At 39.0% G+C, this 13,392-nt stretch overlaps 1 protein-coding gene across 2 annotated transcripts in view; it reads right to left on the bottom strand.

Annotated features, from left to right (window-relative positions):
* The window catches only part of CAPRIN1 (cell cycle associated protein 1), a 32,884-nt gene that overhangs the window by 18,946 nt on the left and 546 nt on the right, over window positions 1–13,392 (bottom strand). The window contains exon 2 of one of the 2 annotated variants that reach the window (XM_004369778.2): window positions 13,038–13,254. In XM_004369778.2, the coding sequence (XP_004369835.1) occupies window positions 13,038–13,247 (210 nt within the window). In that variant the 5' untranslated portion in view covers window positions 13,248–13,254. Of the gene's footprint in view, window positions 1–6,438; window positions 6,476–13,037; window positions 13,255–13,392 lie in introns of those variants that run through there. The other variant, XM_023738238.1, reaches the window with a different exon arrangement.

Here is a 13,392-nt window from a genome sequence, read left to right as displayed (position 1 = left end):
AACCACTGTGAAAGATGAGCAAAAATAAACTGAGGCAACACTAGGTATGCACAAGTTAAGTTTCTAAAATATCACCCCACCCCGCAAGAACTCATGTGAATAGGTGGTATAAAAAGTTTACTTTTCCTGAGTAAAAGCACAAGCATAAGTCTTTGATGCACCTCCTCATTCATTATTCTTCAACAACATGAGATACTGTCAGGCTACCACCTCCCCTATGGGCAGTACACTAGGCAGGTTTTCCTTTATTTTCTGACAAATGGAGTTAAATGTGCAGGGAGTGGAAGTGGAAAACTAACCTCTGGTTTAAGATCATTTTTTTCCCTAAGATAAAGAGGTGTCCCACGCTACCAGTAACAGATAAGACCCAAAAGGCAAGATATTCAGGTAATGCGACATAGTCAAGAGTTTAGTTATTGCTGTGAAGGGCTGGGAAGATAGGGAATAAGTAGAAACCTAAATTAAGGGAGAAAAAAATTAAAGCATGGCCAATAAATTATAAACAATTATAAACATATATAGTTCCTGACCCTTTCCAATAATCAAATTCACGAAAGAAAATACAAAGTATTTTGTTCATGCCTGATAAAGGGCATGCAGGGCCACAGAAACAAGTTGAACAGCAATGTTAGTAGCTCTTTTTAGGTCAAATGATCCATTTTCTGCTTACATGACCATTCTACCCTAAACTGAAAAGCCTATCACAATTTCTTATTAATACTGGCGATAAATAAAACCAAGATAACCATTAAACTATTAAAGGCTGATGGAAGTATCCAACTTTAGTCTTAGGTGACCTATTTCATACAATCAGTAAGCCTCCCACTGAACAGGTATAAACTTCAAGTCTATTCCTTGAAAAAATCAAGTTTTTTTTACACTGGTCTGGCAGGCCTAACCCAGGTACAAAAGATCTGCTCAATGACCTCAGAACATACTGAAGAGCAACAAATACATTTCGTTCACTTTTAAAACAGGGTAGGCTCTTTTTTCTTTTAATATCTAAAAAAACTAAACAATTTTAAGATTTGCTTTTAATTTATAACTTAGAATACTCCAAAATAATATTATAATCAGAATTCCTTTATTACAAATTTACTGATAAGAGAAGATATACGCAAATAGAAGAAAACCCGCTGCCATCATCAATTCCGACTCATAGCAACCCTATAAACAGACTAGAACTGCCCCATTAAGTTTCCAAGGCTGTAATCTGTATGGAAGCAAACTGCCACATCTTTCCCCCACGGAGCTGCTTGTAGGTTCGAACTGCCGACTTTTCGGATACCAGCTGAGCACTTTAACCACTGCACCACCAGGGCTCCTAACAAAAGGTGGGGGGTCTAAAATTCAGTGCTAGTATCATTAAAATTCTTAACTGGCAAAGAAAAACTACTATAGCTTATACCTGGCATTTATTGTACTTCCCTTTTCTTCCTATATTATACATTTTTCAAAAAAAATTGCTAAATCTAGAAAGTAATATACAGCAAGCATACTATGGAGCCCTGGTGGCACAATAGTTAAGTGCTCAGCTGCTAAACTGAAAGGCCAGCAGTTCTAACCCACAAGTAACTCTGTGGGAGAAAAAAACCATCTGTTCCATGAAGATCACAGCCTAGAAAACCCTACAGGGCAGTTCTACTCTGTCCTATAGAGTTCGTCAAAGAGTCGGAATCGATCTGATGGCACACAACAAGCATACTGTATTACCCTCCATGGGGTAGTTTTATACACCTATCTTAACATTGTTATTTAACGTCTTGAGAACTTAAAGCACACATGCCAATCAAAATGGATGTAAACTGAATTCCTGAGAACATGCCTATCAAATACATGAATATAAATCTGAAAAGATAAACAAAAATGCTATGATTGGCAGAATTATGGTGGATCTTTTTTCCTTTTGCTTCGTTCTGTATACTTAAATATTCTGCAGTGAACATATACAGTTTGTATAATAAAAACAATTAGAATTCCAGATTTCAGAATATTATCAAGACTTTCACCTATAATAATCATTGAGTATGAACACCATCCTATAATAGAAAAGCTCTAGTTTTTTACACAATAGCAAAGTTAGTATTCATCCAACACAGAGCTCTTTATGGGAGATTACATTTTCCAAAGATGGCTACAATATCTGTGGTCCCACATTCTCTTCTATAATGTGACCTAGGCACTCCTCCATTAAGAACTAGTCCAATTCCCCTGCCCTTGATCTGGGTGGGCTTATGATTGCTTCAATCAATACAGTACAATGGAAGTGATGCTGTATGACTTCCAAGGTGGAGTCATGAAAACAATGCATCTCTGCCTTGTTTGTTTTCCACTGAAACAAGAGCATTGAGAGTCCAGAGCCATCATATAAGTCCGTTACCCTGAGGATGCCATGCTGTGAGGAAGCCAAGTCACATGGTGAGGCCACATGTAAGAGCTCTGTAAGTGACTGAACCTTCGTCTTCCCAAATGAGGCCTCAAGCATCACGGAGCAGAAACCAAGTCCACTGTGTACCCTGTATGAACCCCTGACCCATGGCAACCCCACGCACAATGGCACAAATCACTGCCTGGTCCCCATGGAATCTAAGCAGAGATCTTTTTAGTCCAGGTCAGTGGTTCTCAAAAGTGCTGTCCCCACACCAAGTAGCATCAGCATCAGGTGGGAACTTGTTAGAAATGTAAATTCTCAGCCCCAACCCAGACCTACTGAATCAGAAGCTCTAGGGGTGAAGCCCAGCAATCTATGCTTTAACAATTACTCTGGCTAATTCTGATAATAGTTAAGCTTGAAAAACAATGATCAGATCAAATACATTTTAATTCCCTTATCATAATGAGTCCAGTAGAGCCTGGAAATAAATTATTCTGAGTCAAATATCTGATACAAAATTTATGGCAGCCTCAATCTGGAAATACGCTGCCTAAAGGTTCAGCTTTAAACAACTCAGAAAACTTGTTCAATGGTAGTTTGGTTTCTAGCCAGCTTGTAAGTCTATTTAACCTAGTAACTTTACACGTAAGTAAAGATCTATTTATGACCTGAACGCTCTCCTGGGTGCTCAGTTAGGAAAACAGGAATTGTTTTCCAGGAGGGAAAGGTTACCACCTCCCATTTATTAGTACTTTTGTTAAGTCTTGCATTGTGGGCTGAAGCCCCAGAAGTTTATTTTACCATTAAACTCAATGAATGCCAAAATTCACACTAGAACCAGAAAGCCTTAGGACAATAATTGATCTAATTTTCTACTTCTCATAATAAGTACCTTGCTATAGCTTGCAATCCCAGTTCACTCCTGAATAGTATTTCATAAGGAAAACGATATGGTACCTACACTGGTCTCAATCTCTGAAAAAGTTGTTAGGTACCGTCAAGTTGATTCCAACTCATAGCGACCCCATGTACAACAGAACGAAATACTGCCTGGTCCTGTGCCATCTTCACAATTGTTGTTATGCTTAAGCCCACTGTTGCAACCACTGTGTCAATCTATTTCATTGAGGGTCTTCCTCTTTTTCACTGACCCTCTACTTTACCAAACATGATGTCCTTCTCCAGGGACTGATTCCTCCTCTGAAAAAGTAGACTACTAAAATAAATGACATTAAGTGGCCTCATCCCTATTGTCATACTCTATTCAAATCTGTTGCCATCAAGTTGATTCCAACTCACAGCAACCCTACAGGACAGAGTAGAACTGCCCCATAGGGTTTCCAAGGCTGTAAATCTTTAGAGATGTAGGCTGCCACATCTTTTCCCCACAGAGCAGTTGGTGGGTTCAAACCACCGACCATTTGGTTAGCATTCAAGAGCTTAACCACTGTGTTACCAGGGCTCCTTAAATTAAATCCAACAAGTAGAAAATTATCCATTTGCAGGATGAACTAATTCAATATATTAAAAAAGACTTGCTTATCACACTGACTGATCTAACATTAATTTCAACAAAAACAGAGGGGAGCAAAGGGATCCAGACAAACAGCTCTGTTCTTGCCTTAACTGCCTATCACATAGGAGTTCTTCCTTAAACTAATACATATACCCAAAACCAAACCCACTGCCATCAAGTTGATTCTGACTCATAACTTTATAGGACAGAGTGTAACTGCCCCATAGGGTTTCCAAGGCTGTACATCTTTACAGAAGTAGACTACCAGATCTTTCTCCCCACTGGTGGGTTCGAACCGCCGACCTTTTGGTTAGCAGCCAAGCACTTTAACTGCAGCATCACCAGGGTTCCTCTCTATTATCTTAAAATTCAAGGTAAGATTTCTTTTTCAATTACTAAGCATTCCTAAGGTATATTAAAAACCCACTTATAGCACCATTCATGAGCAAGATGAAAATCAGGCCATTTCCAAGATTACCAGAGTCTCTGAAGGGGAATGACGGGGTAGAAGTTTAAATGACTATACCTGTTGTTGTAGTCCGCTGAGTCGATTCCAACTCATAGTAACCCTATAGGACAGGGTAGAACTGCCCCATAGGGTTTCCTAGGCTGTAACCTTTACGGGATCAGATGGCCAGGTTTTATCTCCTGCAGAGCCACTGGTGGGTTTGAATCACCGACCTTTCGGTTAGCAGCCGAGTGCTTAATCACTGCACCACCAGGGCTCCTACACCTAGTAGATGTCCAAAGACTAGTCATGTGGCACTGAGAATTACCTCCAACAAGCATTGCCCAGCCCCACTCCTGCAGCTCTATCTCCTGTTTCTTTGAAGCTTATATTTGACAGTACTCATACTATGTGACATTGAAATCTAAACTATCAGTTAGTGGCTAGCCCTATCAGAAAGCTACTGTTATGAATCATTTTTCACCTAAGAGGAAGATAGAGAAGTTGAATAATCTGCCTAAGGTCACAAATTCCAAAAAATTATTTGTGGCTCCACACCTTCCTCCCTAACAATGCCATTCTGGATCCCTGCCATTGCTACATTACACTTCTGCCTCTGTTGCTGCCGTTTTCCTCTTTTCCTTCCTCCACTCAAAGTATTCTTATGCTGCTGAATCACAGTACATCTAGGTCTTCCATTCTTCCCAGGTTCTTTCATCACCACCAAAGTTACTTTATTGAACTGTACAGTGCTATGAGATGGATATCCAAAAAAGCTATCTTATTGACCTTTTTCTCCCACACTGTTATATCAACAAATTCCATAAATGATTAAGAAAACATTTTTTAAAAAATATGCAGCTAAAAAAGAAATAGCAAGAGAGATGGGAAACTCCAAAAATCAAAAACTCTTCAAACAGACAATTGTGAATAGTCACAATAGGAAAGATTAGGCAGAGACAACATGAAAAAACTAACGTGGCTATCCAGGAAACTACAGGACTCCTGTCCTCAACTAAGGAGACCATCTCCAAACTGGGCCAGAATACTTAAAAATGAAGCATAAGGTAACGAAAGGACTACGAGTACCAACTGTACTTTAAATCATGTTATGTCTCTAAGCCAAATAAATCACTTCTAGAGTACTGAAATAATCTGCAGAAAGACAAATGCAGAGACAAATGATAAACTTCTTTTCCTCTCAACTTCCTGTACTCTTCAGTGGTCTTTCTAGGTATTATTTCAAGTTCCTAATCTCTACGTTCCCCACTCTTCACCCAGAAATATCAGTTCCAACTTTAGACAGCTGACTGCCTCCTATTCACCCTCAACAGTTTAACTGAGAATTCGTAGCCAGTAAAATTCATAGAAGACAAGAAAGGTTATAAGCAAAAATTCTCTAAACTTTAAAATTGAATAGTCCATAGATGATCCATAACCGCTACCTTCAAATATTGGAAGCATGCTCACATAGCAGAAGTCTATCTTGTTCCAGAAAACAAAATAAGTATAAACGATGGGGGTAGAGAGGTGTGACTCTAACATCAAGAACCTCAGAGTTATCCAACGATGAAACAGACTTTCATTGAGAAATAAGCATCCTACCAAATCCTAGAAAACTAGTTACAGCAGAAACTGATTGAACACCTGTCAGGAATGCTGGATTTATAAACACTAATAGTAAAAGCCGGAGGAAGACTCACTAACAACCTGTGATATGCAGACGACATAACCTTGCTTGATGCACTTACTGATGAAGATCAAAGACTACAGCCTTCAATATGGATTACACTTCAACATTAAGAAAACAAAAACGCTCACAACTGGACCAATAAGCAACATCATGACAATGACAAATGGAGAACATACTGATGTTGTCAAGGATTTCATTTTTCTTGGATCCACAATCAATGCCCAAGGAAGCAGCAGTCAAAAATCAACGTATTGCACTGGGCAAATCTGCTGCAAAAGGCCTCTTTAAAGTGTTCAAAAGCAAAGATGTTACTTTGAGAACTAAGGTGCACCTAACCCAAGCCATATTTTCAGTCACCTCATATATGTGCGAAAGGTGGACAACAAATAAAGAAGATTGAATAATACCTTTGAATTATGGTGTTGGTGAAGAATATTGAATAGATCACGGACTGCCAGAAGAACGAACAAGTCTGTCTTGGAACAAGTACAACAAGACTGCTCCTTGGAAGAGTTTGGACTTTGTCTCACGTACTCTGGACACGTTATCAGGAGGGACTAGAGAAGGACATCATACTTGGTGAGGTAGCAGGTCAGCGAATAAGAGGTAGACCCTCGACGAGATGGACTGACATAGTGGCTGCAACAATGGGCTCAAACATAGCAACGACTGTGAGGATGGCGCAGGACTGGGCAGTATTTCATTCTGTTGTACACAGGGTCGCTATGAGTCAGAACCCACTTGACTGCACCTAACAACAACAATAGTAAAAGGGTGCTGAATTAGATGTTATCTAAGGCCCCATTATAATTTTGAAGCAGATAAGTAACCAGGAGTTTAACTTGATGAAACTTTTGTCCAATTTAAAAAAAAAAAAGAATCCTGTAAAAGACCTTATTGTTTCACAAGTTTAAATTATGCAGTTATGTATGAATGAATGGAAGCAACTAACTGGAAAGAGTTCTAGCACCATCTACTTCGAATTATATTCTTAAAAAGTCTAAAGCTTGTGTATAAAAAATAAAAAAGAGATAATCTTAAAACCAAAAAACCCAAAACCCGTTGCCGCTGAGTCTGTTCCAACTCACAGCGACCCTACAGGACAGAGCAGAACTGTCCCATAGAGTTTCCAAGGAACGCTTGGTGGATTTTCAAACTGCCGACCTTTTTGTTGGCAGCCGTTGCTCTTAACCACTACGCCACCAGGGTTTCCAATAATCCTAAAGGGTGTCTTAAATCATTCGTTGCTTAACCAAGCTACTCATTAGGATGAGTCTGTACAATGAAACGATTATACACTGCCTTGGCAGTTCAATGTAAGACATAAAATGTAATTTAAAATGGAAACCAAGAAGTTTTTTTCCCAATGATTGAAGTATATTTTAGTTGTTTCTATGTTTGGATAACAGTATTGAGGGGAATGCAATGAAATTTCTAATCATTCACAATGGTTCTAATACCAAGAACTGTCTATGTCCTCCTTCCTAAGAAGTGCTAACTCTTTAAAAATCTTGCTTACACTACCCAAATTTTAAAACAAGAGTATTCCACTTGCCTACTCATCAACTTTGTCTATTTAAAAAAGTAACATTTCAGCTAATAGTGCTGTACAAAAAGCGTCCCCCCTCACGGATTAATCAATTTTCACAGGGTTTTGCTGTGAAGTAACAAATATTTCTATCTAATGATTTAGTCAAACTAGTAAAGTATTTATTTAGCATACACCATGTGGAAGGCACAATGGAGTAATGTTACTAATAGTTCTTGCCCTCAAGGAGCTTACCACCAATTTAGAAAAACACGTTAAGAACTTAAGGCAATATAAATATGTCAATGTGATACAGACAATAGGTAATACAGGAATTTAGAAGAAGCAGACACTACTTTAGTTGAGCATGGTCAATAAACACAAGCTTCCCCTTTCCTCAGGAAGTGTGAATTTTGAACTCTGCCCTGCAGTCTTTTCCACTCATGTTTTTACACTCAAGAGCAGCACTAGTATAGCTAATGGGAGAAATAAAAGAAATGAGCTAAAATCAAGAAATTTATAGATCTAACTTTGGCTGAATTTCTCTTTTGCTACTCCCTTCATTCTCTATGGCATTCATACCATTGATTTCCCCCAGAAAAAGAAGTCAATTACTGAAAAATACCCAGGAGCCTGGAATACAAAAATTAAGATGGAAAGTTTGTCACACCTCCTATTTCTCTCCTAATAATGCTCTTCCCAAATTTTCTGGCTTAGGACATACTAAACTTTCGTAGAAACTCGCATACGTGCATTTAGGGCTTACCTAAGCATAAAGAAAAACTTCAGAGTTTAAACTTAAAAAGTTTGTTTCTCTTTTTAAGTTCATTTCATTACAACAATATGGATGCTGCAAAGACATCTGGTAGAATGGGACTTTACCTACTGCTACTCTCAGGACCATAACCTGGATAGCCTACAAACCCGAAGTTTAACAATAAGACATTGGTAACAATCTAACAATGAAGAACTGAAAATCTTTTTCTTTTGCATTACGCTTTTTAACAATTAAAGGTTTGAACTAAAAGACTTTACTTGGTTCTACATGATCAGCTTAAACAAAAAAAATTACATTCATGTTGAAGAGCACTAAAAATTCTAATTATTCCCATAAAACATTACAAGAGACCTTGGATATCACACATTCCAACCTGCTTCATTATTACATGAGCATCTCAATTTCCTCTCCTGTAAAACGAACTGGACTTAAATTCTAAGATGCTTTTAAGCTCTTAAAAATCTTGGACTCTTTAACAGTATAGTAATAAAATTAAGGCCATGATAATATTGTTCTATACACCCTTGTGTAAATAAAAATATTAATCTTTTTAAGAAAAATAAAACATACTAAACTGATCTTCAGCTAGCCTTAAATGTAAACTAAGAAATTTATAAAATTATGGCAAACTGTATGCTTATCTGTAAATCATGCAAAGTGCATTCTAATTCAAATATCTACCAAATAGAAAAATAAAAATATTATAATAATTTGGCCTGGTTAAACAATCCACTCTTATTTTAATATTTAGGATTCTATTGTCACCCCAGAAAAAAGTACCCAGACTATTTCATGAGGAAATCGTTAACTTACATAATTTCACAGCTTTACCTTGTTAAATTCAGATTTTAAATACTTCCCTCTGTCACACACACACACACAAGCCGAGGAAAACAAATTAAGCGTTATAGCTCCCCACCCCCCGCCCACCCCCTCCAACAAGGTGAATGCAAAACAAAGTAATCTTGTCCTCTGCATTGCAGAGGAATAGTTCTTGCAACCAATGGAAAAGCTAACACATCAGAGATCTTAAACGCAAGAAAAACTTCAGATGATAGCCCAAGAAAAGATTTACTTTTATGAAATATTAAGAAATGTTTTTATTTTGTAACTCTTAACACAGAAATTCTACAATGAAAATTCTAAGTCAAGGTAGACTGCAAAGCTCTGGAAAGAACAAACGTTGTTACCTCTCTCACAGTGACAGCATCCTTTTTCAGAATAATATTACGTGAAAGACATACAGAGCATAAAGACTTCAGGGAATAGTATGAAAAGCACTACTTTTGGCTATCAGTTCTGGTCACACATTGGTTACAAAGCTGTCAGGCTGTTTTGCTTTTTATGCAAGAGAACACTGGTTAATCTTTCACCAACAAAGTCACTAGAGTCTAAATCTAATATTTATACAAAGAGCATAGCAATTTTAAATCTCATCTTTTATTCTGCATCAAAATTGACTGTATCTTACAACATCAAATACACTCTCTTTTAAGATAAAATCAAGACTAGTTTTCAAATACCATCTTGCATAGCCTAGGGTCCAGTTCTATACAAACTAATGAAGAAAACTAGGCAGTTAACCACTCAATTCTAATATCTGTACTTTTAATCACAGTTAAAAGATTTGTAAATGGAGTTTTACACCGGATTAACTTTATTATAACTGCACTTCTCTTTGCTGAACACTCATGTTGTCTTTATAAGCACAAACTTCAAAAACCACCAAGCTACTCACTTGTATTACATAACAGGATCATATTTCAATGTTAAGCATGCATTCATTCTCACTGAACAAATGCTTAGCTTTCCTCTAACAGCTCAAATTATGAGAAAATTAATAACTTTAAAAAACAAGATACAATAAAATTGTTACAATTATTTATGTCTTAATATAAGTGATACTACAGATCTACTACTAATTTTTGGCAAGATACTTGATTTTAGAATCCGTGGAAATGGCACTTTGGTGTAGAATGCTCCAATATGAATAGCTCAAGATTAAAATACAGCTCAAATGTAAGACTTCAGAAAAAACAAATCCAGTGGTAAACTGCATCTTACTTTACTCCATTCCTTTTTCTAAAAAGGTTCAGAACTGATTTGTAAAGCAAATTTTAGGCGCATTAGAAATGCTCACTCACAACTTACAAATGAATCACAGCTAAATTCTTTTACATAATAAGTCATCATCTGGATATTGAAAAAATTCAACTTAAACGAGAAACCAAATGTGCTTAAATTAAAGGAATATCTAAATGCCTTGAGTTTCTCAAGAAGTAAAATATAGTTTTAACAACACAAGTCACATTAGAAGTGCCAACCTATTTAACAAGTAGGTAGCTTAGTCTCTGGCTTGACCAAAAACCTCACTTAACTGTGACTTGACCTTCTCTGATAACTAGCACCCAAAACAGAAGAAGGCAGAAATAAAGATATGAAATACATTTGTTACTTTGTGCAATTTGTTAAATCTCCTTCAGTCTATAACCTGTTTCATAATACTTGCATTACCTTCTCCTCTACATAGTGGTAGAAATGCCAATGTATAGTAATACACACATACACATGTGAGTGAACTGTCATGGTGCAGGGCCTCATGGGGCTTATAAACTTCTATTTTTCCAGACACACTTGAACGCTGGAATCTAAGAGACATCACACAATTAAACTGGCTGCAAATCAGTGCCTGACTTTATACTAGCCTCTCTGAAGGATTATTTTTCAATCATTAAAATATAAATGTCTATATTAAAATGCCTACAAAAAATATGAGTATCATTAATACTTATCTTCTGATTCCTATCCCAGAAGAAAATGGGAATTTTCCCAGAAATTCTGAAAGTTAAATTTTTTAAACATCAACCAGTTTGACAGTATTGTTTATTGCATTAAAAGAAATTTTAAATACCCAAGTTAGTCTCAACTCCAAATAGGGGAAGCAAAAACTAAGTCACATGGCCGTCAGAAGATACTGGCCTTGGGCATGCTTATTCTATTCTGTATCTGAATATAGCTACTACTTTACATTCAAAATACTTGTCAATGTACTGCTATTGATAAATCTATTATCCCAATCACTTATAATAAAATACGAATGTTTGTTAATATAATTGGTTAAAGTGAGAAATCCCCTAATTAGCCCATCTCTCAATTTCAAAGTCCAAGAGATTGAATTAAAATTCCCTATGTTCAATACTGAAAGAGATGAGACAGAAGTATCAAATCTAAATGTTTATGTTTCAAAACTCCTCAAAAATGTAAATCAGTAAATAAGCAATTACAACTTTTAAGGCCTAAATATCACTAGTTATCTTCAACTTATTTCCCACAGACCAAATTTTAGCTAGTCACTATCTCGATGTCTTCAATAACACTATTAGGTGGCTAGCTAAATAAATATTTTAAAATTTGATTTCTTCAAAATTCAAGATATTAAACAATAAATGTTCTACTAGAGGCAGACAAGCAGAAGTTATTTTACCAAAGCTACATTTTCTAAGATAAAAGGCAAAAGTTTACATACTCTGATCTAATTAATTACTTCATTTTTTGTGCTATTTGTTTCTCACTTCCCACTTCCAATCCTACTCAAGGTTGAATTATTCACTCGGCCAACGGCCTTTATACACACACGTAAGTCTTAGAGATGGTACACAGTCTTGTGCTGAAAGCGTGAAACAAAAGGCCGACTTGAAGATTTACCTTACCGTGTGTCCTAGAATGACTGACTATTGAAAATCCAAAAACATTGTGGGTGTGGCTCGATGGGGGGGGCGGTCCGAGGGAGGCCTTCGGGGCGGCTGCCTGGCCTCAGCCCTCCCACTTTGCTTTCGCTTTGTGCTCACAATGCAGCTCCTGTAAAGCGCTTCCCTCTCCCGGCAGCCGCCGCCATGTTAGACGCTCTCTCCATGTGCCCAGAGACCTAGCGATCGCCTCAGTCTAACCCTGACCCCCCGCAACGAGTCTCAATCGTTGCAGTCTCCCCTCACCCCATTTTAAAATCCCCTAGGTACCAAAAAAAAAAAAATCACTGCAGAAATTCATCTCGGGTTTGATTGGGGCGTGAGGTTTAGAGGGCACCTAGACAATTGAAACAGAGAGAAACGTAGGGGAGCCCATGAGATTGAGGGTGGGGGTAGCACATCGAACCCACTCAAAATGAGCCTGGGGAAAAACAACTCTAGTTTAAGATTCTAAATACACTGCACACCTAAGGAGGAAGAGGGGACGCTGAATAAGTGGAGTGTGGCCAGACGCCACAGCTGAAAGACACAGCCACCCCCCCCCCGCCCCCCGAGGCAGTCGGTTGAGCCCGGAGCCCCCCACCCTAGGCCTCTTCATTCCTCCCCGCTAGCCTCGCTAACGGACACGAGGCACCACCCAGTTAAGTCCTAGTTATATGCCCCCACCATATCCATTCCACTCCGAAAGGCCAGAAAGCTGGACTCATAGCAGGATGAGAATAATCGAGGCCTGGGTGGCACCGCCGCGTCCGGGTCAGGTGACAAGCACCTCCCCTAGGACCTGTTTTCTGGGCACGAAGCTGTTTACGGTGTGGAGGGAGAGGAGCATAAGAGAACAGAGCGCTAGCAATGGAAAGAAGTGAAAGCTACTGCGATCAGGGTGGGCCCTGCCCGCTGGAGGAAACGCCGACGCCGGGCCGCATCAAACCCTCCCTTCCCCGCTAACTCTGGCACCTTTTTCTTCTCCAGATTCCGGAGTTTCTTGTCGATCACCCCGAGAATCTGCTTCATGGCCTCGGTCTGGACAGCGCCGGTGCCGGTTGCGGGGTGCTGAGAGGCCGGCGCAGCTGCCCCAGCCCCTGCCTCACTCCCGGAGGAACCCGACGGGGGTGGCGGTCCGGACGACTTGCTGCCGCTTCCGCTGTGGCTGGTGGCCGAGGGCATCTTTAGACTGAGAAGAAAAAGCGGGAGGAAAGAGAACAGCGGCGAGTCAGGAGACGGACGGGGCGAGACGCGGGACAAAACGCGCAGCGGGCGGGAGGCTGTTTGAGCGGGTGGGGGAAGAGGCGGCGCGCGCCGCGAGGGCAGG

Source organism: Trichechus manatus, unplaced genomic scaffold, assembly GCF_000243295.1.
Source record: "Trichechus manatus latirostris isolate Lorelei unplaced genomic scaffold, TriManLat1.0 scaffold00006, whole genome shotgun sequence".
In the NCBI taxonomy this organism is placed as follows: domain Eukaryota; kingdom Metazoa; phylum Chordata; class Mammalia; order Sirenia; family Trichechidae; genus Trichechus; species Trichechus manatus.
The sequence above is the reverse complement of the archived record's forward strand: the minus strand, read 5'-3'. Positions and strand labels throughout refer to the sequence as shown.